The sequence below is a fragment of the Phalacrocorax carbo genome, chromosome Z (genome assembly GCF_963921805.1).
Source record: "Phalacrocorax carbo chromosome Z, bPhaCar2.1, whole genome shotgun sequence".
Classification (NCBI taxonomy): Eukaryota; Metazoa; Chordata; class Aves; order Suliformes; family Phalacrocoracidae; genus Phalacrocorax; species Phalacrocorax carbo.
The window spans coordinates 5,645,816-5,672,356 of record NC_087548.1 but is presented as its reverse complement, the minus strand read 5'-3'; the positions used below and the strand labels follow the sequence as shown (position 1 = coordinate 5,672,356).

The 26,541-nt window shown below is 42.8% G+C and overlaps 2 protein-coding genes across 2 annotated transcripts in view; both read right to left on the bottom strand.

Moving 5' to 3' along the window:
• The window catches only part of LOXHD1 (lipoxygenase homology PLAT domains 1), an 84,514-nt gene extending 77,331 nt beyond the window's left edge, over window positions 1–7,183 (bottom strand). Inside the window, exons 1-4 of the mRNA XM_064438730.1 lie at window positions 5,933–7,183; window positions 4,889–5,085; window positions 4,360–4,552; window positions 3,370–3,530 (exon numbers count right to left, since the gene is read on the bottom strand). Of these exons, the coding sequence (XP_064294800.1) occupies window positions 3,370–3,530; window positions 4,360–4,552; window positions 4,889–5,085; window positions 5,933–5,942 (561 nt within the window). The 5' untranslated portion in view covers window positions 5,943–7,183. The remainder of the gene's footprint in view (window positions 1–3,369; window positions 3,531–4,359; window positions 4,553–4,888; window positions 5,086–5,932) is intronic.
• Window positions 7,184–15,390: 8,207 nt separating this feature from the next.
• On the bottom strand, window positions 15,391–25,007 carry LOC135310548 (lipoxygenase homology domain-containing protein 1-like). Its single transcript, XM_064438574.1, has 5 exons — window positions 24,803–25,007; window positions 21,649–21,809; window positions 20,585–20,671; window positions 18,036–18,171; window positions 15,391–16,312 (listed from the first exon to the last, which is right to left on the bottom strand). The coding sequence occupies exons 1-5, from the start codon at window positions 24,831–24,833 to the stop codon at window positions 16,086–16,088; spliced, it is 642 nt and encodes a 213-aa protein (XP_064294644.1). The 5' UTR covers window positions 24,834–25,007; the 3' UTR covers window positions 15,391–16,085.
• Between the last annotated feature and the right edge of the window lie 1,534 nt (window positions 25,008–26,541).

Sequence of the window (26,541 nt, the reverse complement as noted above, 5' to 3'; positions counted from 1 at the left end):
CTGACCTCAGTGCCAGGGAAGGTCATGGAGCAGACCATCCTGTGTGCCATCACACAGCATGGACAGGACAACGAGGACATCAGGCGCAGGCGGAATGGGTTTAGGAAAGGCAGATCCTCCATGACTACCCTCATCTCTTTCTGTGACAAGGTGACCTGCTTAGTGGATGAGGGAAAGACTGTTGATGTTGTCTACCTAGACTTTAGTAAAGCTTTTGACACTGTTTCCCACAGTATTCTCCTGGAGAAACTGGCAGTTCCTGCCTTGGACGGGTGGACCCTTTGCTGGGTAAAAATCTGTCTGGATGCCCAAGCCCGGAGATTGTGGTGAACGGAGCCAAATCCAGTCGGCGGCTGGTCACAAGTGACATTCCCCAGGGCTCAGTGCTGGGACCAGTCCTGTTTAATATCTTTATCAATGATCTGGATAAGGGGATCGAGTGCGCCCTCAGGGAGTTTGTAGATGACACCAAGTTGGGTGGGAGCGTCAATCTGCTTGAGGGTAGGAAGGCTCTGCAGAGGGACCTGGACAGGGTGGATCGATGGGCTGAGGCCAATTGTATGAGGTTTAACAAGGCCAAGGGCCAGGTCCTGCCCTTGGGTCACACCAACCCCAGGCAACGCCCCAGGCCTGGGGCAGAGGGGCTGGGAAGTGCCCGGCGGAGAAGGCCCTGGGGGTGCTGGCTGACAGCCGGCTGGGCATGAGCCAGCAGTGCCCGGGTGGCCAAGGAGGCCACCAGCCCCCGGGCTTGTGTCAGCACTGGTGTGGCCAGCAGGGGCCGGGCAGGGATGGGGCCCCTGTGCTGGGCCCTGGGGAGGCCCCACCTCGAGTGCTGGGCTCAGGTTTGGGCCCCTCGGGACAAGAAGGGCCTTGAGGGGCTGGAGCGTGTCCAGAGAAGGGCAGCGGGGCTGGGGCAGGGTCTGGAGCACAAGTGTGCTGGGGGGCGGCTGGGGGAGCTGGGGGGGCTTAGCCTGGAGAAGAGGGGGCTGAGGGGAGCCATTACTGCTTACTACACTCTTGGCACAAGCCACGTACTTAGCATAAGCCATGAACCACGCAAGCAGTAAAGAAGGTACATATAGGACTCATAATCTGATCTCTAACATGGACCAATGGTTTTGTCTGCCCTTCTCCCTACTGTCTTCTGAAAAATTAGAAGAGTACTTTCTCTCTTTGCTCGTGAGCAGAGAGGGTACAATCATTAGTGATTACAACACACCAGTGGCAGAAGGCTGTATCAGTAAGGCTTCCATCTCTCTAGTCAATACAGCAGCTACAAACCCTCATTCGTTTAGACTATTCGTCTGGATCACTACCTAATGAAGTTGGATAGAAGGTTTTACTCCATGCAGTCCTTCACCAACCAATTGTTTCTGATGATTGTTTATGCTGTTAGGCAGTGTTTATGTTATGAAATTCACAAACATTTGCTTCAGGCTGAAAACTGGCAACAAAACTGGCATATAAGGTTTCACTCTAGAACCATTTTTTTCTATACTAAGTTAAAACAAAATCAATTGCACACAAGATGCTTATCAGAAAACTAAAATTGATCCAGCTGTTCTGACATAAACAATGTGTGTCTTCTTACACCATTTTACCCTTAGATTTGCTACAATCATCCTGCATGCCCTGTCTATAACTGATGGCATTTCCTATTAGCATGTAGCTCACAGAATCTATTCTTGCCCATATATTTTGTAAAAGATTGTATCTTGAAAGATATAGAGGATCTGTCTATTAAGGTTTCAGAGCTTCTGCCTTGTATGCTTATAAAAAAAAAATCACAGAAAATGGCCGAATTAAAGTCTGGCAATAAACATCTGAGAGAGGATATAAACATAGCTATGTAAACAGAACACTGTACATGTTTTTATTATAAATCTGATATTAGATAATAGCTTTTACTTGTAAATTTTGGAAAGCTAATTTCCTTTAAAATCAGAGAAACCTAGTCTTAGATTTATAAAGTCTTAAGAAAGCAAGCATTTATAAGGTGCTAGTCATCTTACATCCCACAGAACTCATTACAAATGGATAAACATTGCTAACTCCGCTCTATAAAGCAAGAAAATGATGCAGGAGGAGGTGAGCTGATCTCAAAGATACACATTACTGAACTGTTGTAAAGCTGTGGATAAAGGTACCTCCGTTTGGCCAGTGACAACAGGAAGGATACCCCAGTCTTGATGATTCAAGGGAGCTTCCACAACTTCCACGACTGTGATGAGATGGATCCCACCTCTCTAGGACTGCAAATTTACAAGGAGACCTAGGCACCACTGAGCTGAGCTTGTGCTGTGAGCACATATGACAGATGTGCCTTAAATTCTGCTTACCTCTGGACTCTGTGCTTTGCTGTCCAGGTGTTGGTGTCTCCTAAGATTACTTCAGTACAGAAGGATGTGGGTCCCACATGCCCAGCAGCACATCCTGTCCTTGTTCTAACACCACATCAGGGAAAGAACTAAGACAATTCCTTTCCCTCCCCCCCTTGGTTTCTCTGGACAGAAAGTCCAAGCAAGGAAACCAGAAAAGGGTGGCGGTCCAATGTAGCCAGGTCCCACTCAGGAGAGAATGCCCAACCATGCTGCAGTGCACACTCTGCTCAGCCTTGTCAGTCCAGGACCTCTTGCTGGATAAGCCAGGTCCTGGCTCACACACCCGGCTTATGTCTAAGGCTTTTCATCTCTGCAAATACTTGCTGTTGGGATGCTCAGAAAGAGTTGTAGACTCTGCAGTATAAACCTAAATGCTGGCCAGACTGATAGCTGAAGGACTGTGCTGTACAGCTTGAGCACCGTGACTGTGCAGTGCTCACTGGTCTAGTGATACAGGCAGTAAAATCCATGAGGCACTCACATGTTCACTGAAATTACAGCAGCAAATCTCTGCAGGGTTGGGCTGACAACATATACTGGTGGCCAAAGACATGTGTGACCACAGGCAAAACCAAAATTCCTTATATTCTGTATGGGGTTTCTTTTTCCCCAACTAGATAAAGAAAAGGGACAATAACCTGTGGTCAGGCCCAAAATATAGGTTTAAGGTCTTTTAAGATCTAACATGATTACCTCCTTTTGAAAGTAAAGGTAAACAAATGCTGCTATTAGACCATATTCTTCCATGATACCTTTGCTACCAGTCGCTCAGAAGATGACAGCCACTACACAAAACACAAAAGCTCCCAAAAGAAATACAAAATCTCCTCAAAATAGGGACAAAGAACAGCAGATACCAACAGACCTGGCAATTTGGTTAAAAAGTCGATTGTTTTCTATGATTGGGCCAATTAACCTGTTGATGTCTCAGTTTTGGCTGGTCATTTCTTTCCCCTCATAGAAGTGGCAAGGACTGCCTTCATCATACCTTGAAGATATCTGTGGCTCCCCGTTCAAAGTTGTTTGATCTGTTTTCTAAGATGATCAGCTCAGTTTTGCCAGTCTCACCATAAATCTGCATGAAGACTTTGGCATTGGTGCCTGCGGCCCGCATGTCTCCAGTAACCACAGACACCTCGTAGTTTATCACTATTCAAAAATAAAGCAATTAGATCAGCAGAGGAGCTCAGATAATAACATTCCTGAAGGCTCAGGTTCAAAATCAAATTACTTTGTCTTAACAAATGACCACGTAGCTAACCATTTGCTGTTATCCAAAACAAATCTGAGATAACACAACTCTTCACTGAGGACCAGCCTAATAGTTTTCCCTTTTACAAGTATAAAGCCAGTGTCAGAGGGGTGCAAAATATATCCTTAAATGGGAAATTCATTTCAGTATTAAATATGGAGTGGTTAAATGATCATCTTAATATGATACAAGGGAGGGAGATACAGAAAGCAGAGGGAAAATACATCTTTTCTCAGGATCCCAAGGCAAATTTTAACCACAACCTTAAAAGAAAACAAATCTACTGATAAAAGTCAAATAGCAAGTAGAGATTTGGTACTTATTTATCAAACAGCGTCTCTCTTCCAGGCAATGGGGTAGTACAAGCAGGACAGGACCTGTGCTTGTGCAAGACTGGGGCAGGTAAATGTGAAAAAAGCAGAACCCACCGATATTGTAATGAAGCAGCACAGCACCTTGTGCTTTGGTACACTGCCCAGGGTGTAAAGATTTCATATGATCTCAGGAAATTAAGATGGAAAACTCAATTATGTTTTTCCAGCTGTTTTAGAAAAAAAATACAAAAAGCAGAAAAATTTACTTCCCTCAGCATATAAGCTCTTTGAACAGGGATGTTTTGGTTTTGGTGTCTAACACAGTGGTGTCCTCATCCTTTAAGAATACTAGTAATACAAATTTATTCCTAGTTATAAAAAAGCACACATTTCTTCATGTGTTTTATCTCACATTTCTCAATAGGGACAATCTCACTTGGGTAGAGCTCCACCTCAACCCTGCCATCAGCCTCATCTTTGTCGAGCCATCGATTGCAGGGGAACATGTACTGCCTTCCCTGGACTGGAACCGTGATCTGGACACTGGCCAGGAACCAGCCAGACCGGAGACCCACGTTATCGTGTCCAATCAGGATTCGGTTGATCTTTAAAAAAGCAAACAAAAACCAAGAGGCCAGAAAAAAAACCCCAACACAACAGAATTTACTTAGTATATTAAAAACTCTTTCCCCTGGCACCCTGTTCTTTCATCATGTTCATGTAAATAATTTGTATATGAATTTAACTATAAACTTAAAACACACTCTTCACATGCCAGCATGTATGCTAGGCTGCCAATGTAACAGCCTCTACAAAATGTATTTCTTAATCTTGAATGCAAAGGTCAGCGATTCTTACATCATATTCAATCCTTAGCTATATATTGATTCTGAATTCAGTCACTTGCATGAAGCACAGAGCCACCTGCAATTAATTCTTACCTTTCCAATATCCATCGTGTCTAGAGTAAACTCATCCACTCGACCACGTTCAAAATAATTGCCTAGATCGTTATCAGAGACTAAGAGAGGCTCTTTGCTGGAGTCTGCTTTTTCACCATAGAGTTTGATGAAAACTTTGGAGTCTGAGCTGGCACCTGGGATATCGCCTGTCTTCACGCTGATGTGATAACTGACATCTAAAGTGAGATCAATGTACAAAATACAGATACGTGAGTGGCATTTCCAGTGCTCAGCCAGGCTATTGGCTTCAAACAGATACAGGGAAGGGGGGGCTGCAGCTGCAGACAGGGAAGGACTTGCTCCTCCATTCATGCATCCAGCATCTTAGGCCACACTGGATAAGCTGTCATACCTTGGAGTTATTCACCAAAATGTGAGAGGTGAGACAGTTACGATAAAAAGCAGAAAATATTCTGTATGCCTTCCCCTCACTGTTAGGTGATTACCAAGCCGTAAAAATGAGCTTGGGCAAGTGAGGTGATTTCACTTTTTTTATACTTACAATTTAATTCAATAGCTTTGACTTTTTTTCTAAAACAAAACAAAAAACATCTCAACTTGAGCTCTAAAAGCACTACTTTCTAAAGAAAATTGTAGTATTGGTGCCCTGGTTCTCCAGAAAAAGACAAAATAATTTTTTTTTTGTGATTTTCTTCTGGGAACATAATGTTATTCAACAGAATTTATTCTGCTAAAGAAGTGGCAATTCAAGAGCCTTCAGAGAAAGCTATATAAGAAAGCAATTCTTAAATGAATCTCGACATAAAAAATAATTTTTTTTGCCTCCAGGTATAATGTTGCAATTATTCTCTTTTATGCAGATTAATCCCATTCATAAACCTTGATTTAAGCATCAGAGGCATTTCGCCCTAAGTGACCTACTGCATCTTCTTGCAGAAGAATGGCAAAAAAAGCCCAGTAGATTTACTGTGAACTGACATGAATCATGAAGTAGAACAAAGCAAGTATAAATGTGCATACACAGCTCAAACCCAGACCTTCCTTTTTCCAAGCTAAACTCACTTTTTAGCATTGGTGACTCCCCAGCTGGCACTAATTCTCGGACAATCTGACCATCATCCTCATTTTTGTCAAGCCATCTGTTTTACAAACAGAAGTAAGTTATCTTTGAATTATTAGGACCTATTAGACCTTTCAAAATCTAGGCTGGCCCCATACATAGCAAAAATCCACACCATAGTCAAAAAGATATTTTTACAGGACTCTGTATCTCTGTTAACTTCGCAGAAGCTTGACCAGACCCTACAGCAGTCACACTTTAAACCTCCATTTTTCCAAGAAAAGAGATCTTGACAGACCTGCTCACAGTAGATAAGCATGTGCTGTGATGTCCACCTGTCTGGAAAGCACGAACTCCATAGCCACAAGTTATTCCTGTAAACGGGCAATCTCAGTCTCTTGAAAGCATTGACTTTCATTGACCAGAAACACTTGCAGCCTTTATTACCAGCCTCCTTTATTACAACCTTTACAGCATCTAAGTTACTAAAAGCCCCCCTTTTTTTTAGTGTTTGCTTACTCTAGTTTATCATCACTTTTCCCTTCCTTTCAGATAAGTATATAACCCTTTTTTTTTCACCAGAAATAAGCTGAATTTTGCTGTTCCCATTTTCAGGGCTGGATAGGTGGAGGCAGCTGGCACCAGCAAAAGGAAGGATTTCCTTTGTTTCTCAACATTAATCTAATGATCCAACTAAACTAATTAAGAAGAAGTGCCAAGCACAAAGCAAAATGTAGCATGATCTCAAGGGGGAAAATTCTGAAAGGAAAATGGAGGGGAACAAATTGCTAATCTGGTAATCTTCACAGCTGTTCCTTCAGCCTCAGGCACAAAGGAATTACAGGCCCAATCCCATCATACACCATACAGCAGCCGTTGTACGACAACAAGGGCGCTGGCAGAGGTTTCTCACTTTCCACTTCAAACTCAGACTGCTGCAGCACTCAGGATATTCCTGTAAGCATCAGCGTAAGGTCAGGTCTCCCACAGCGGTGCACTGGGGCCACTTCAGTCCTTTAATGTCGCAACATGAGAGCAGGTGCAGTTCCCAGAAAGCCTGTTTCTCCCAGGTACAGCTATCAGCAGCAGCACCTTCTGCAGTTAAAAATACTGCTTAAAACCAGTGGGGGTGAATGAAGGACAAGTGAGCAAGCTCTGGCAGGTCATGTAGGTTATTTAATTTGCTACAATAATTCCCAGAACTAGAAAGAGAAAAACAAATCCCCAGAAACTGTTTCTTTTCAAAGGCAGGCACACAGGCTTTCTGCAGTGCCGCTGTGCCGTGCGCATCCTCTTTGGCTGACCCTCACACTGACAACGAGGGGAGCTCACTTCCCATTTAAATTTCCACATTTGATTTTGCTGATGAGCCAGCACACACGGAAACCAGCAAATGACTCTTATAACAGGGATCTGGGCAGATGGACAAATGCCCACTGAGAGCTGGATCAAACTTATAGTATCTCACTGGTAATAAGCCAGCACAGCTTACTATCATGATCAGTTGGACTCGACATGGTGAACAAGAAGTAACCAAATATTTTGGAAGACCAAGGATGACAGGTCTCCATTTCATCCACCTGAAGGAAGGTTATCGTAGTCTCCTATCCCTTCCCACGCACAAGAAAACAATAAGCACAAAGAAACCATGCAGAAAAACAGCACTAGGAGAGAAATCTTAAGGTGAGCTAGAGCCAGCTGGTCCCAGAAGCACCAGCAGCAAAGTCCCCGTGCAAAAGAGGTGCACACAGCCCCACCACAAAGACACACATCTCCATTTGCAGCTCCCCTCTAAACTTCAGTGGGTTGTCGGGTATGCATTCTACCCCGTATTCTTCCCTTTCACTCTGTAAAGCAGGTGGCCATGTGCAGATGGCTTGAAAAGGGCTCAAACCTAAGTCACCTATGAAGGTGACAAATACGTGAACATGTGATGATCATACATACACCATGTGAGGGCATCAGGTGCAGTGTTGTGCCTCTGCGGAGGCTGAGAGGTGTAGTGGGAATAGAGGAGTAGAAAAATCTGTGGGGAAGACCATTAAATTGATGTCAAGAATTAAGCAACAGTAGAGTGCAAGGAGGACAGAAGAGCAGCATGCCAAGACATCATGTTGTCTTAACAAAGGAAGCCTTTATTGATGTTTTGGGGTCAGGGGATTTTTTTACCTGTTAGAACTGGTCCTTAATACCTTTGTATCATGTAGTTCTTGATATTGGCTCAGGATTCACATCCTTGGACAGGTATCCAATGGCTAGGGGAACCACATCATCCCAAAAGTCAAGATGCTTCTGTGTACCTGGATGTTAACTGTTAACTGGGAGGACTCACAAAATTCAAGCCTGACTCCACCACCCCAGGACCAGTGGTTTCAGTGCGGCCTTCAGGAAGGCAGGAACTTACAATGTAGACACACTTTTGCTCTCCTGCTGCTGCTTTTTGTGCCCCACAAGCTGCTGTTTATGCTGCCAGTGTACGTGCTGTTGTTTTCTGTCACCTTTGCCATTCCTGATGTTTTAGGGAATTGTGGGGTGTATCTAGGTGAACTGCTTCTGCACCAGGGTGGCAGGACAAAAATACATCCCACAAGAAACAGATCTTTGGGCGCAGCATGGAAAATGTTAACTGCTTCAGCAGTGAGATGCACAAAAGTATTAATCCAAAAAGGAGGACACCCCACTAGACAGAGAAACTCCCTCCACCCATGTTGGTAGCTACGGATGGCAAGGGAGTGTGTCTTGGACTGGAAGAGGAAGGGGGAGGTTCACCAGCAGAAGTGGATTAAGGCTCCTTACTTTGTTTCAGCCAAGGAATAACCAGAAGTGGCAGAAACACTATTTTCTCACAAAGATTACTTTAACTAGTGACAGAGGAAGTATGCCTTGCCTTCAGCACATATGCTGCAATATCCTAATTTTACTTCAATGTAATTCCAATAGCGTATCACTGAGCACCAGATTGCAACCAGGGGTTTATACTCTTACACTGAACACAAATGGATTGGCATATTATAAACACATCAGGCTGCAGAAAATAGAATTTTTCAGTATAGTGTCATCATATTCTGAGTACAAAAGACCTGTCAAAAATCTTTCATTTTACCAGAGCTCCCATACGATTTCAGTGCCTATAATTCACATGCCATTGTGGGTTTTGCAAGGGTGTAGTCGTGTCCTGTATCATATACTTAGTTCTGAAGGGACACTGTATGTCCAATAACCCAAAGCAGACACAAATATAACATGAAAGCCACTTCAGAGAGGATTTCTAGAGGATCAGAATCTATCTAGAGGATATATAACATTTGAAATCCAGTAGATGACAGCATGTGTGCTATTGAAATGATTAGCACATCCATTAGATTCAGAGATACATGTGTATTCGTGTGCGTCTTTAAATATAACATATATATAAATACGTGTAAAACAGATAAGACATTTCAGTCTATTTTTAGGCAACAAAAGGAGGTTTCTCTGGATCCATTTATGATGAACACTTTTGGCGTTTGACTGAATAAATGTTCTTTCACAGTAGCCTCCTACTGCATCGTTCCATTCATGGTGTGTCTGTTGTTCTTCAGAGAATTAATGTTCCCTTATGCTTGTGCTGGAGAAAAACTAGGATGGTGCAGTCCATATGCTTAGAAAAAAAAAATGTAATGAAGTATCATTGAAGATTTCAGTGGAGCTGTAATGATTTATAGCATATAAAATTCTACCCCATTACGAACTCATGACTTTGCCTGATTGAAAATTCATCTCTGTCTGGGATATAAATATTATGAAAAATAGGTTATTTTAAAGAATGTCAGCTAGTCCATTTCTGGACTTCCACATTGCCTTGAGGAGAAAATAAAATCTGAAGAACTCAGTTCTGAGCTTCAAAAAGGTTTGGCTCCAGTTCTGGAGCGAAAGGTGAACCTAGAGTGATACCTAAACTGTATCAGGTACCTTAAGCTATAAATTGTTCACTTGTGCCACTGAATGATTCAGTGTTCAGTCCCTAAAAGCATGAATATTATAATGTCCTGTGGTCATAAGGGAGGAATAATACTGCAGTGCATACAAGTGATGTACTAGTAATTCTGCAAATAATGGTTTACTTGCATTTACTCTTGCAAGCACAGATCAAACGACCACTTTAAAAACCACTGACTCTAAGAAGAGCTACAAGCTATTGCCTTTACTGCCAACTGTTTTAAGAGTTGAAAGCATGGGCCTGGGAGTCATTATTTCTTAATGCTCTTCCTGAATCTGACACAAACTCATAATTAATCCACTTAGCTTCTCTTTATCTCTGCTGGCTCCCTTGTACAACAAAGACAGTTCTTCTCATAGAGCTCTTGTGACTATTAGGTAATAGTCATGTTCCTATAGAGTAATAAAAAAGCTTTCAAATTAAAAGACAAAACATAGCTGTGTATATGAGAATGTAAATAACAAGAACAGAGACTTCATTGAGTTATGTGCAATGAAGATTTATAAGGATATCCTACAGACATTAGTTATAGTGAAAGCTGGTTAGCCAGTTCTTTGCTATAATATCTGCTCTCCACATCCTGGTACAGCCTAGTTTTTACAGAGTAAGAAGCCTGTGAAAATTTCTACACGGGTGAGATGTGTTTCTGCTGGAAGGCATTTTGTCCTCTAGCTGTCTCACAGTAGCAGCTAAGCAGCAGAAAGTCAAGGGAGTATCTTTCAATAAGGACACAGCAGCAGAAGCTGTTTTCTCCAGACCAAAAAATTGTGCTGTGTAGAAGAGTGGAAGTTACTCAGGTCTTGGAGATGAAAGCAGTGAGAACATCAGCATGTCCACTGGCTGGCCACAGACTGGCCAAGCAGAAACAGAAGCTCCCCTGGTGTCCCCTGGATGGAGTCTCTTAACTAACCTAGCTTGCATTGGCTCAGTAACAGAAGGACGCTCTTCTTGGCCAAGTCTTCTTCAACAACTTGGCTGTGAAGAAACAGGTGAAGCAGGCCTTTCTGAGCACCTGCCGAAGCAGCGAGGACATAAGCTGTCCTTGGCCTACAGGACTGGAGGGGAACATCCAAACACTGCAGGTCATGGAGACATTTATCCCTCACACGGAGGATGCAGTGGGTGAGCACCTTCGCCCTCAGATATCTCCAGACTCCATGACGACACCCGTATACTGCGATGATGCCCCAGTCTCTCAAGAGACACAGGCACCAAAGATAGTGAGAGGGAGCAGCTGTCCCTGTGTTTGGAGGTGATCAGTCATGTTACCTTCTCAATCTGAGCGGAAGAGATAATGCTGGCACAAGGACAGCAAAAAAAACTGCATGAACAACACTGATATCACTTGGAAAAAGAGACATTAAGAAAGGCAAGAAGAGTGGAATTCCATCACTTGTGACCTGAAGCCTGAATGTACCCTATGAATATTTTGGGGATAAGGTCTTGTGGTTTTTTTTCTCTCTTCTTTTTTAGTCCCTGGTCTGAGGAGAATGCTCTGTAGACAGGTATAAAACTCAGGGGAAGGGGTTCATCACTCCAAACTGAGGGAAGACAGCCAGTTATACAGTCAAGTAAGGAGATAATTCAAAAGGAAGTCTTTAAAATGAGCCAGCTGCATAGTGCAGTTAGACACAGAAATATCTCTGAGGAGTCTGAGCAAAACAGCTCTTCACATGGACACTTCATGTCCAAGTAAAAACCTGTCTCACTTGCCTGCTTAACTCAGTAAAACATATGGTTGTTAAATATGTATCAAAAAGCAGCAAAGACAACATGGTGCTTTGTTCTTTGAAAAGGGAGAGATTGGCTTGCTTTTCACAACCAAGACGACATTGCATCTGCTGCTCCGTGCTGTCTCCTCAGTGAGTTTGCTTTCTGATGTGACGTGGCTTTAGCAATGCAGAGAGTCTGGGGCTGGCTCCTGTTTTGTATTTGGCTGACTCCCCTCATTATAGTGGAGTTCTTCCTGATTTACAGTGACAAGATACAAGTAAACAGCTTAGTGGTTTCACCTTTGCTTGCAATTTAGAAATAATTGTGTTTGTGTTTTACAATTCCACTTGTCCCCCAGGAGATGACTTTTTAGAGCTGGAACTCGACATTGTTAAGTGGAGTCCAGCTTCTATCTTACAGGGTGAACATCCTGAGAGGGCAAGTGGAACTTTACAGGGACACTGAACTACACTGAAGTTAGTAACTTATGTTTTCACCCAGTTCTTTCTGATCTATGCTGCAATTTTGAGGCAGACCCTAGTTAGTGCCAGGGCAGATGGTGCATCTCATTCCCCATGGGTAGCCTCAGTACAGCACATTTCTTTTGGCCACTTGATTGTCTGGGAAAGAGAAGAATACATTTATAACCCACCCATAGGGGTAAGTTACAGCCCTCTGCTCTACCACCATCTCTGCATGATATGCATTTCCCTTCATGCAAGGAGCTCTCAGGATGGCAGCATAACAATTTTCATTCTCCCAACACAAAAATAGCATCCCATTGCTCCTCGAACTCGAAAGATGGGATGTGCATGTGAGGGACCAGCACCTCATCCCCCACATGCAATAAAACTAGAAGATTGCAGCAGAGTGCAGAGCGTGTTTCTGCAGCAGGCAATTGCAGTGACACTGGATGTGGTACTGGAAGGTTGCATTTTACCTTTTAGAAATTCTCTGCATTACTAAGCTAATGGCTGAGAAGTTCATAATTCATATTACTGTTCGTTTGGTAAGGGGAGTTAACCATATCTTAAACCTCCCAATCCACACTCTTTGCTTTCAGGCTTAGCAAAAATAAATGAATGAATAAATAAAGAGTATTAAGCTATGCTCAGAAAATTCCAGTCTTGGAACAACACCTAAGCTCTTCAAAGTCTAGCAAATGCATAGATGGAGGCATAATCTGCAAGCATTGTTTCCAGTACCTGTAGCAGGGGAATTCCACAGCCTCACTTTCTGGCTGTCCTTCTTCCCTCACTATCACTTTGGCAAGGTACCAGCCACTGCTTCCTCCTTTTCCATCATGCCCTATCCTCACCCTCCTCACCTGCTTCAGCGTTACTGCTTCAATGAAGAATTCATCAGCCTTTGAGAAGGAGAATAAAAAAGGTAAGGCAATATTTCTCTTTAAGAACAAACAAACCAACAAACCAAATTTATTATTGCAATCAAATCTACATCATCAGTATGCTGCAAGATAATTCTTCACAACATGAAGGAGAAAGCACGAATTAATTTACCGAAGAATGAAAGCTTGACTATTCGTGCTAGATGTATAATATTAGATTTACAAATATATGATCTGCCAGCATTTTAAATCTCCCACATCACTGCATGCCCTCCCTCCACAAGTGTAAAAAAAAGACAAGTAATTTGATTATTCATACTTCTAAGTGTAGAATAAGTTAGAGAGGCAAGAAATCCAAGTTCAAACCTCTGCTCAGATATCAGCTTTCTAGGAAATCCAGGGCAGGTCACTTCAGACCAAATGCACAGAGGCATTTAGAGGTACTGTTCAATGACACTACCCCATGTTACATTCAGACAACAGGGACTACTGAGCACAATTTAACCCCAGCCATTTCCTGGCATGCAAGCATTGGGCATGGCTGCACAGGGGTATTACTGGCTGCTCTGTGAATTGCCTTCAGAGGTTGGTGTGAACGTAACCTCAATACCCTTAATACCCCATGAAAGGCATGAATTTCATGTATTTCCTTTTAAAATTTTTTTTTCTCCCCTTCAAAAGGGCTCAAATCACCAACCTACATATCAACCCAAATGATGGCCCTTCAAGACCAGAGCAGTTACCCAAGATCATACTGAGAGCAGCAGTTCTCAATGACTGAAGGAAGAGAGATGCATTAAAAGAGCAAGTTACTCCCCTGGGAATCAGGCCAGACAAGTGTCAATGGTATAGGTACAGATGCATGCATATGTATTGTAAATATCTGTGTAAATACACAGCATATCTGAAGCATATAGAACAACACACAGACATGACTGCTGTTGTTACCATCTGGCTGAGATGCCTCATTAGGAAGAGAAAGCTAACCAAACACAGTGACGTGTTTGTTCTTTGTCTCCCAAAAGCCTGTGAAGCATATACGGTGGTAGTGTATACCCAGCTAGTTCCCAGAAAGCATGGTGGGAAGGCAATATTTATTTCAATATTTAAAATTATTAAAATAAGTATAAATTTTTTCCATCATTCAGGACTCGAAACTGACTTTTAAAATAAAGACAACTAAACATACTATCACTGATTTAAGTGTTAATGATGGGGTTACATACATGAAGGAGTGTTACATACTTAGAACTGCTGAACTGGGGATTTAAGGTGATTATCAAAACCTCACTGAGTCAGTCTAAGTCAATGAAGTCTAATTCATTACCTCTGATGTTCACCTTACTTATTAACAGCTGATATAAATTAATGAGTAAGTAACTAAATGGAACTGTAGCAAGGCAAACACCTAATTTAGAGGCGTCTTTAAATTTTACCTTCTATACAGGCTGTTAGTTTGCATCTGCAAGCAAACTTTTCAATTTAAATTGGTAATTAAGGTGCTATTGGTTTAAATGGCTGTAGGTTAGAGACCACAGTGACTTAGCTACATTTCTTTTTAACAGGGTATCTGAGTTAATCAGTGTAGATATAGTCATTCAGTCTCTTGAATATATGAGCCCTAAGTTTGTCAGGATCAATCCTTAAACAGCTTCCAATCTATTCACCGGCTTTCAGCTCCTCGTGCCAAGAGAGCAGTTTTCCATTAACACATTCCAATGTGGTTTATATCATCTGGATACTATTAATCACTATAATTGATTTCCAAAATTATTTTTCCTTCCCCCCCCCCCCCATGCAATTTACCCTATAACTCATTTGGGAGAGTAAAAATAAAATATTCAACATCCGTGTTTAAAATATTTGCATCTTCTGTGAACAAAGCATCTTTCTTTGGAACCCCACCGAAACAGTCTTCAAACCACCATGAAAACATAACTCATTTTGCTACCATTTGGCAAAACTAGACTTCTCCAAAAGACAAAACACTGTCCTTTATAGCTTAGACTTACCTTTAAAAATTAAAAAATCTATAATGTAAGTGCATAGGCAAAACTATGATGTTTGCAATGTCCATGTCTGCAAACTTTTATTTTCTTTAGAAGCAGAATGAACTTTCACACTTTGTAAATGTCACATGTTTCCATGGACAGATTTTACAGGCACAAGAAAACTTTGATGAAAACACTTTTAAAGTCTAAAAAACTCGGTGATTTCAGGAAAGAATTGGAAATTCTGGACACTCAAAGGCAAATCCAACATGTTAATGCATATTTCAGAAGCCTACATTCAATGGTCAGTTTTGAAAACGTGACCTTTTATCCTCAGTTTCTTTCCATTCCAAATCTTCAGTCAAATAATGACACAAAAGATGGGAAATCTGCGGAGTCCTGTGATCAGATTCTCAAAATCTCCTCCAGGAGATAGTGATCACATTTTACCAGTCTAAGTTGGACCCTAGAGATCCAAGATGTGCCTCATAATTGAATATATATATTAAGTAGGTTGACCTTATAGATCAAACTATAGCACACTATTTGCTTGTTAATGCTGCAAGAGCTGTAACTACAGTTTGCCCTCTTCATTATCCCTAGCTTTCCAGGTAACAAATTACCTTCAGTTTGGGCCATTTCCACCACCCTCCATTCAGGACATGGGCATACAAAAACATGTTGAAAAACAGATTGAAAATAAGACACAAAATTTGAGTGCACCGTGGTTGAGAGGAGACTGGAGGAAATACAAAGGAAACATGTTGGGCTTTTGGTTCAGATTTTCACATTAAATAAGACACTTTTTTTTCCTTTGCCCCAGGAGCCACATTTTTGCCATATTAGATGGAGGGGGAAAGTCTCTCTCTTGTTCTTGGAAGATGGACAGATTTTCTGAAAGCCTTCCCCACCTGAAGATGCAATTTCAACAGTGAGTACTCAGCTGGGGAGCAAGCCAGGAGACTCATCTATGAACATACTGATGTCAAGCAAGGGCACACTGTCCCTGCCCTAAACTCCCCCCAGCTGCAACCTGTTATGATGCTCTGTGGACATGATTTATTTCTCCCTACTGCCCTACCCCAAACTGGCAAGGAAATAATCCAAGATTACAAATACGTATCTCAAAAAAAAAAGTATCTACAAACCATCACACACTTTAAAACCTGCCTTAAGGAGCTGCTATGTGAACTTACGTTGCCTTTTTCAAATTTATTGACAGTGTTGATGCAGTTGTAAAGAACGCGTTCTCCCGTGTCTCCCTGGTCACCAATGAGGCAGACAAAGACATTGGCATCTGTGCCACTCCCACTTACCGTCCCAGTGCAAACTGTCACCCGGTATTTTATCACTGTGGAGACATAAATTAATAAAACAATTTCAGCAACACAATTAATTGCCATTTAAATTTACTGCAGTTTCCACAGACTTGCAATTAATTCTAAGTGTCAATACTTCCAGCTGGTACTTCTGTTGATGTATTGACTTTTACACTTCCATGTTATCACTAGGAGAAGAAAAAAAAGCTAAAATAGGAAGGCCTGGAATGTTAAGAAAACCCATAAAACCCCTCCAAAGAAGGATGCAAAAATGCTGAACGCTTCAGGTAAAACCTCATGAACTGGAGTGCATAGACTCCTTGGGGCCCCAGCTTTCTGACCTCCCCTCCTGCCTTCCCAAGGGGGTCCTGGTAATGGGGGACATGGTAACAACATGTTTGGAGAAAACATCATTTTCAGGATCCAGGAGCATGGCAGGCAGACAAAAAGAGTTAAAATGGCCAAGCTTTCAGGCACTTGAGGAATGGGCTCTTCATGTTACCTTCATGGGGCAGGAGTAGCTCAGTTGGCCCCTCTCCTTGGGACCTTCACAGTAAAGGAGGTTGGATTGTGACTTGCCTCCTCACCTTTGAGACCTTATTTATGATTTTGCTTGATGGATTTTGAGTTGCCACCTTCCTCCCCCCTACCCTGCCTTCATCTCTGCCCTCCATTCCCATTGCGTGAAGGATTTCCAGAAGAAATTTCATAACAAAAACCAGCCATAGATGAACCTTCGAGAAAGAGAGATCTTCTTCTCCGGCATCATGAAGTGACAAGAAGTATTGCTCCCACCCTCCCTCTAAAACCTGTCTGCAAGCCCAACATGTGGGTGCTGGGTCTTGCCTCTCCTCAGCACAACCGCTCCTCATGGGGATGTGCCTGCATTTGAACTCAAGCAGCCCTCTCCACAGTTGATTAAAAATACATTTCCAAACCAGGTTTATTTACATTTTAATAACATCTGCAATTACAATTACTCTTCCTCTTCTGAGGAACTGCTCAGCTACATGCAGATCAATGAGTTCATCAGAAATTTCAGAAAACAGGGGACTTGTTCTCTACAGAATGTGGAGGCCCAATTGGGTGCTTTGGTGGAAATAAAAGAAATCCAAACAGGCACATTCCACTCTGCAAAATTCTCCCTCCAAGTATATTTAGTTCTTGTGACACAAGGTCAAGACAGAAGCGACTGCTTCGGTAAGCTAATGCAGAGTTTTGTAGCTTTCCTTAATTAAATCTCCTGTGCAAGCATAGTTAACCCAATAAATTGTTCAGATTTCTCACAGGTACTGAAAGGTGACTATGCTCTTGCACAAGTGTTATATGCAACTTCCTATACATTCATATATATAGCTGTATAAATGTGCGTAGAATTAAATAAAACTTTAAAGCCCCAAAATGATTGTTAAATTTTAGATTGCATTTCAGCAATCCATTAATATGCCTTCAAACCTGACATTTTACAATTGAGGGAAAAATACAAGTTTGAAAATAAATATAGCTCTGGAAACAATTGTGCTGTGGCCAGATCTCTCCCATCTCCCTCCACCGAGAGATCTGCTAAGAATAAGAGCCTGGGATTTCTGAGGCTTCATGCAGCTAATGGTGCACACTGAAAATACTGCAGAGAGAAAGTGCCAGAAAGAGAAGCTAATTGAATTGCATCAGCCTGCCTGTGCATCGCTTACACAAAGAGGGTTTCTTTCTATGCAGGTCCTGAGCGAGCCCCTGCATGGAGCCCGTGGCTCTCACCTGGCATGACTTCAGTCACTAGAGATCCCTCCGCAGGGAGCTCCCGCACGATCTCATTGTCGTCTTCATTTATATCTAGCCAGCGGCCGCAGCTGAATGAGTATTTTTCTTTTGTCAGCGTTTTCAGCAGAGTTACCTTCATTAAACCAAAACACTGCGTGAGTTCAGAGGCTTAAAGACAAAAAAACAGCAAGCTCCTGACAGGTTTTTTTTTTGCCTGAGAAGCAAGAGTAGGTAACAGCAGAGAAATAACACACATTAATAACGGGACCGTCATTCAGATTCGCACACCGCAGTGATGCACAGAGCAAAGTCTGTCATAGCTGGTAGCTTTTCATTCCTCCTTTCTCCAATTGCTCCACGGTGTTGTGAAAGTTTTGATGGATACTGTGGCTCTTAGTAATTGCTTGTCATATGCCACTGCAGAAGTCCACAGAGCAAATCATGGATGGTGCTTGCACTGCTGGTCCCCACAGCTCATTTAGAAAATGCACAGGAAGTGGCAACAACAATGATCAGAGATCTGCAGTAGCTTCCAAAGGACTAATGAGCAAATAAAGCGGGGCTCTGCAGAGGCTGGAGAAGCGGGTGAAGGGAGGGTATGACGAAGGTCCACAAAACCACAGGTGGCATGGAGAAGGCAGAGGGGGGGTCAACTGTTCATTCTTCTGCTACAAGAAATACAGGGCATCAAATGATGTTTGTAGAGCGAAGTTCAAAGCAAACAAAAGGACACAATCAACCTGTGAAGTTGTTGCCAAACACAATTATGGTCACTAAAAGTTTAATTGTTTGAGGGGAAACTGGAACTTTTCACCAAATGAATGGAAGAGAAACCTACTAAATGCTTCATATTTCATAGATCAGGAACTAAGTCTCCAGCTGGAAATAGTTGAAAGCTGGAAGAATATTAGGGGGGAAGTATCATAAATGCTTGTCCCTTTCTTACTGTTCTCTAATTATGCACTTATGTGACACAGGAGAGAGGCCGTTGGGCTTTTCGCCTGACCAGTAATGCTGTTCTTGTGTTCTTGCAATAGAAAATGGAAGCCTGCCCCAACATGAAGCAAGCCTGGCATGAAATGTGTGAGCATTGGAACAAAACATAGTTAAGGCTTCATCTAAGTTCGTAGACGCTCAAATGGATGCACAGGTGATGGGATTCATGTGCCACGAGCCTGACGCATCCAGAAAATATCGCATTGGCTCTATATGGGCAGATTGATTTAATGCATCTTCACCACTTTTTCTTAGACAATATGGTCCAAAGTGAATCCTTGACACACTGTCAGATCCCTCTTGTCCTCCCTGAACACAATTTCTGTGCAGGAAAAGAGGATACTCCAGAGCAACGTATAGCTATGGAAAGCCTAAGCATTCTTGCTCATCATCTGTGAACAAATCAATAGAGACAACTGCAGTGGCCCAAAGCCTGACCAGCACTTTCTTTTTGATAAAGACCACAGCCAGACACCTTCTTGCACCGTATGGTGAACACAACAGTACTTGATGCCCTCTCCCCACTGGAGAGGTGTTTGGTTGCCTATGCTTTTGCAGCTCCCTGACAATGCAGGAGAGCAGAATCTGTCAAAACACATTAGAGCCATGCAAAAAAAATCTCTAAGTGGTAAATTGTGATTTATCATCATAGTTATTTATGTTTGCTCAGCAAAGTGTATGTTTTGTTAAGTGCAGAGAACATCTTCTAATCTCTGCAGGAGTATGGGTGAAGCTTAGAGGTGAACTTGCTGCCTTGCAGACCCAGGTGAGGGCTGACAGCACAGTAATCATTGCTGGTAGGACAAAGGACATGCAGCTGAAGACCAAGCAAATCACTGTTTTTATTTCCCAAACAGCACAGTGCTACTCCCTTCTGCAAAGTCTCCACAGGCTCCTCCAGTCTGCAGGTGTCCACCTCCCACAGTGGGTCTGCCCGTACTTCAGGGCAGGTTATGCTCCACTGCACAATAGGTATCTACCATAATCAGTTTCCTCTACCATAATCAGTTTCCTCTACCATAATCAGTTTCTTGTTATAACCAGCCTGAACAGACTATAGAAGGAGCGGGTTTGCCTCCCTGGCCAGTAGTGATGTCTAAGAGTAGGAAGCTTTCTGAAGATCAAGGGAAGAAACTCCTGGCAGCCATGAGGGCAGACTACAGTGGTCTGACACTGAAAGGATGGGGAAATGTGATTTTCACCATCTATCTGGGCTGCTGAGAGCTGCCATTTCTCATTGCTCTAATTTCCCACAAATAGCTGGGCTGAACCAGGAGGGATGGGAAGGAGGAAGGATTTCCTCCAAAAAACACACAATGAACCCTTCTTTCCCCACATATTTTTGCAAACACTGTGATGTGCTCTCTTCATATGCCATTTTCCTGTAGGATTTCGACTTCCACCACTCAGACAGGACCATCTGTAAGGGGTGGCAGCTCTGACCGCTGCACATCAAACTCAGCTGCTAGCTGGGCAATGCAGGACTGAAAGTGCACACCTCTGTGACCAATGTGGCTTTTCAGATCCACCTTCCCTTGCTGTCCTCTCACCTTATTCAGATGCCAGCCAGCAAAGGGATTTCTTTTCTCATGCCATATCCGAAGCTTGTAAAATGTGCCCAGATCAGGGAGCTCGATCTATTGAGGGGTAAAGAAGTGCATTATCCATTTCTGTAAGTCAGCAAAGCATGCTCACAAAGGACATTTCTGAACATCTTTTAAGAGTCAAATCAGAGAGAATTCAAAAACTAAAGTAAAAAAAACCATTATGTTCTTTAAAAGAAACAAACCCTACTCCACAAAGATAACTTGATGCCTCTTTTCAGGAGACAAGAACACTTTTGATCATGAAAGCTCCTTGAAACCACTCCTCCCAGTAAGAACGAAGGCCAGTTCTCAAGCTTCAGCTCCTTCTCAGATAACATCTGCAAAGCGCAGCCTCACTTCCCCAGAAGGCATCTACAGCTGCTGGTGCAAAGGGGGTAAATATTTTGGCTATGGCCATGCTTTAAAATCCTTTGTTTCTCAATTTTTCTCTGACCAGTTCATAGTTAACTTTTAAACATATTTGTGCCTAGACACAAGACCCTCCACAGCCTTCAAACGCAATGTGCCTTTGAGCTCAGACCCAAACGTCAATGAAGGCTCATGTCCAAGGACGCTGAAGACTGGATCACTGAGGAGAGGAAACACCACTGCTAATTCTCCTGTAGATAGCTAACGACCACTTAGGCACTGCGGAAAAATGGATAAATTATTAACTTTAGAGTAGCATGGTCTAAATGGGTGGAGCAACCTATAACATGAGTGGGGCTGTGCCTGAGTGGGAGATTTTGGGCTTCAGGAGCTAAAAAGGAAACGTGGCATTCCATGACTTGAAGTCATCACCACCTGAGTACCCATAAACACCAGTCTAAGCCCTGTTTGGAGAAGATAAGCCATATCCATATCTGAGCAAATCATTTGCATCACCACCAAACCAAGTGACTTCACCTCCACTTCAGAAGGATCTATTGAGGTAAAGATCTCATGCTGCTGATTTTTGTTACAAGGCTGAAATTAATGCCCTGGAAAACAATACCACGCCCAATTTACCACTAGCACGAGTTTCATACCATGAACTTGTCAGTCTGCCCAGTTTCAAAGTTGTCTGAATTGTTGTCCAGCTTCATCTCATCTGACTTCCCCTTGTCTCCATAAATCTGGAAGAAGATGGTGGCATCCGTCCCTGCATTCTTAATATCACTTGTCCAGATCCACAGAGACCAGGGGTTTTCTACAACGAAAAGTTCAAGATATTTTGTTTAAAAAGTAATGTTTAAGGGCCTTCTGGTGAAAATATCATTCTCATTCTTTCCCCTGGGTGGTAGAGAGGCCAGGATGGTATGAAAGAAGACCAGGACATTTTATCCTTTTCTGCACAAACATAATCAGCTGCTACATGACGTACAGGAATCAGATTGCCTGGAAACAAAACTCTGTGTTTCCACTCTGTGTCAGAAAAATGATAAATCACCACTTGCCAGGTGAACCATATTCTTCTACATCACATGTTACTAATAGGGTAATCCAGGATGTGCTCCACCTCTGTAGTTTCGGCATACTTCTCCAACACCTGCAACTATAGCTTCAAAGACCATTTTAAAGCCAGGGAAATATGATCAGCTTTATTTTTGCCAATGAGAAAGAGACTCCAGTTACTTGCATATGGTGCAATGCAGCTCCAGGTAGCTCCTAAAACTTGCTCCAGATGATCTGTGTCTGGAAAAAGGAAGAGTATGGATACAGCCATATATCACTTCACCCTGAGCTAATAAGGCTTCCTGAGACTGGACCAATTACACCAGATATGCCTTTTGCAGGACAGGCTGGCTCAGACCCCATTCAGGGATCTCTAGCCAGGCTGCATAATGTGGGGCAAATATAAAGATATTTTTCAAAAGTTTTATAATTATTTAAATGCCTAAATCCCACCTGACCTCAGAGTACCACTTGTTTTACTCTAAGGAGCATGCCCAAATATTGTGGCAAAGCTACAAAATTTTTCTCTTTTTAGTCTTTTCCCAACATTTTATCTCTAAGAGCAGTCCACCTGCAGCAACTTCACATTGGTTTTCATACAAGAGGATGTTGGCACATATAAAGGTGACTTATTTCCTCTAAAGAGCCCCTCATCTGCATTCTTTATTGATAGTAACATGTTTCACTTCTGCAGGCCTTGCAGCACCTACAGGAGAGGGAACAGGTTTCTTTCCTGACTCAGACATCAGCTGAATTATTAACAAATGCTAATGAGAGCATTGCTAACCCTTTCGGTATGCCTGAGCCCGCATGAGCATGGCTCGACCTTCAAAGCCCAGAATGGAATATAAAAATACAATGACATGCATATGAATTAGATTTTTACTGATCTACTCAACATTTGACTGTAAAAAGGAGGCGACAGCTACTTAAAAAAATGAGGGAGAAGAGTGAACTGTCTTTTAGAAAAAGTTTTGCCTTTATTTTAATGCTTTGCACAATGTTGATGGCCACTCCCTTCTGAAAAGCACCAGTGAGTTTCATCTAAGCAGAAATGAAGCTAAGGCGATTTTGCGTATAGCATGTGATATAGCAGTGTGTTCTCCCTGGGGAAAAGAGCAAGGGCAATTCAGACACAAGAGACTTCTCTCATCTGTCAGGCTTGGCCTCCCTGACCTCTTGCTGAAGGAAAGGAGAAAAGCAGTGATGCATGTAGGGAAGAGGAAAGCGGAACTTGTACCAGAATTAAATCCTGATAGAGGGGTGTCAGGGAGAAACCACACAGGGAGAAATGCGGATGAGCTAGGGTCTGCAGCTGCCGGAGACCAGGCATTTCCCCAGATACCCATCATCATCCTCCCAGGGCTCACTGGGCACGCTTCACATCAAGGGATCTAGGCAGTTTGGAATTTCTCAGAGCCAGAGCAAATATTCCCCAGGGCATAAACACCAGGGAGAGCTAGACCTGACACAACAGTTTCCAAGATAACATTCAAGATAAGGGTGGGGGGTGGGGGGCAGATAAAAAAAGACTGAGAATAAATACAATCTACATGTCGAGCTGCAATCGGCTGGGTGAAGAGCTTGCAAACGCTGTGCGGGGAGCCATTTCACCATGGATACCCAAAGTGAGGTTGAACCAAGCTTTGATCAGCCCTACAGAAAGGGACAGTCCTGTATGCATGGGGAGATAGGCGAGATGGCATAATAGGTCTTTTCTAACTCCGCGTCTTACGCTTCTATAATCTGGCAGCTAAAGGTCACAGATTTCTCAAGGCTAATGCTCTCTGTCTATCTCCTGCACTGCGGCAGCAGGGGAATTAGCCTGTCAATAACAATCAGAGTTGATAATAGAGGGTTAAAGGTTGAAGATGCTTTAGCTAAACAGACCGAGTCAGAGGTGCAATGTGGTTATAAGACTGACTAACATTTAGATAAAGCGTATTTAAATGAGCTGCAGTTTAAGCAGGAGCCCACCCGAAGCATTCAGATTAAACTATCTATTATCCTAATTAAAACATTCTGCTTACACATACGCACTGGAGCAGGCAAGACAGCAGCTATCTGTTTTGCTTGGTGCAAAACCAGCCAGCAAGACTGAGTGCTGGAGCTGCGCGTGGATGGGTGAACATGCCAGCACGCTGCCATGCACAGCACAGAGCAGCACCTCCCAGCAAACATGTGCCATTACCTCCCTCTAGAGAAGATGCTTCAAATGCAGCACTTGTGTGCCTCAGGAGGCACGTTTGACAGCTGGACAGGACTAAGAGCTGTTTTTTTTCTAAGGCCAAGAGTAAAAAAGTTGGAATTAGTGGGAAGAGCTTTGGTTTTCTTCCTGTTTTCCCCCAGGTTTTTAGGTTTTGTTTAGGATGATTTATTTAGGTTTTATTTCAATCTGGAATGCAAAAGCTTTGTTTCTGTAGTGATAAGAAACATAGTGTGGCTTGTCTGCAAAGGTGAGATGGTGGCTGGGGCAGCACTAAGCCCAGTGAACCTCAGAAGGCTGCCAGGTCCAATTTCTTCCCTTAAGAAAATAAGTGCAATCCTTCAAAATATTTTTTGAAGCTTCATTTTCAACTCCCCAAACCAGGGTGTCCAAAGCTGAAACCCATGCTTGAGCCTCTTCCTCAAACCATTCACTTGAGCCTCTACTTGACAATGGATCTACCCATGTCATGTTGCATGGGTGACACTCAGGGTTCTGTTGTGTGGGGGGGTCACAGGGGGCTCCTCGTCACTTGTACCTACTTTTCAGTCTTCTCTGGCGCAGAGAGACCATTTCATAAAGCTCCCGTTCTATGAGACCATCACCTTCATCTTCATCCAGCCATTTTCCACACGGGAAGGTTTGCTCAATACCAGTGAATGGGCAGTAAACCACCACCTAGAAAAAGAGACTGGGAAGCTGAGTTTGAATATTTTGCTACTGGCAACACACAGGACCTTGATACTGAAAACTTCAGTAACTGAAGCAAAGACAGAGCTGGAGATCTTGGTCCTGCTCTTAAAATCAGGTTTTCTGGACCAACATGAACTGGACTAGCTGCATGACTCCCAGTTTGGAGTATAGCTAGGACCCATCCTATTATTCCCATACTGTTATTCCCAGTTTTCCAGAAGTACATCAAGTTGGATCAGTCAAGAAGAGGTAGAACACCAAGGGGAAGGGAATCAGAACAGGTAGTGTGGCTGCAGGAGTCAGCACCGCATCAGTGTGCAGCATATGCCCTGCACCACACCAGTGCACCGTAGGGTTTTGCAGGAAACACAAGATATAAAAAGCCATCTAACACATCTTAAGCTGATTTTCCTTTCTAGGAAAATTGCATTTCCTCCCAGCTTCAGGGTAGGCAGTTGCCTCCCTCGCCACCCTCCCATGAGCTCCTGCTGGTTTTGTACACGATCTCACACCACATGTTGCTCCCAGTAACAGCTGTGGTCAGCCACTTTTTTTTTCTGAGCTGCAAAGCAGCATCTAAAAACTTCAGGAAAGTCTGAGTATAGATGATAACTTTGAAATGCTCAGCACAATCCAAGACTGTATTTCTGTTGGGCCCTTTGGGCGAACATCTGAAGGTGCTTTTGGTGCTGGGCAAACAATAATCCCTATCTTTGTGACTGCATAGGGGCAATCAACCCAATTAGAGAGTGATTGACTTACACACCTAATGTGCCTTTGAGACAATCAGCTACTTCCATGCATTATGTATAATATTGACTTGTTAAACTGGGGATATTGTCATCCAAATAAAAGCAGATTATTTTTTTTAAACCTGTATTTGGTTGCTGGGGTCAGGTTCTGAATAGGAAACAGTCTCACAGCTGCCTACAGACAAACTTAGTCTCACCTTCTCACAAAACCAGCCAGAACTGACGCCACAATTATCATGCCCAATGGTGACTCTGCTAAGAGGGCTGAGAAGAGCAGCTATTTCCACATTAAAGAGATCTGTTCTGGCGCGCTCAAATTCACCTCCTTCCAAGAAAATCTTCCCACTGTTCTTTAAGCCTTTGGAGCCATGGAGGATTACATGGATCTTGGAGTTTGTGCCAGCTCCTCTGATATCTCCCGTCACTACAGCAACGTTGTAAACAATACCTGAAGGAATCAGGAATTAAATTAGGAAGAAAAGAAGGGAGGAAAAAAGGCTGAGAGTAATAAGTTTTTACTCTATTTACATTGGGCTCTACTGGTATCATACTGGTCTTTTTAGCTGTTGACTTACACGTAGTGCAATGCTTCATTTGATTTTGTTCCACGCATACTCACAGCTACCTTCAGCCTGTCCAAGAGAAACAGGTTTGTGGCAACAAATTCGCTCAAAAAAAAAGTCTGGGGTTTTTTTTATCACCATGTAGGTAAAGAAAGGCAAAAAATTGAATTGGCAGCTAAGTTGCTTGGTTTTGAGAGATACCAAGCACCAGATTTGTCAGGGGATGCGTAGACAATGAAGGGGTGTTGGTTTAAACAGTGGTGGCAAGATGTG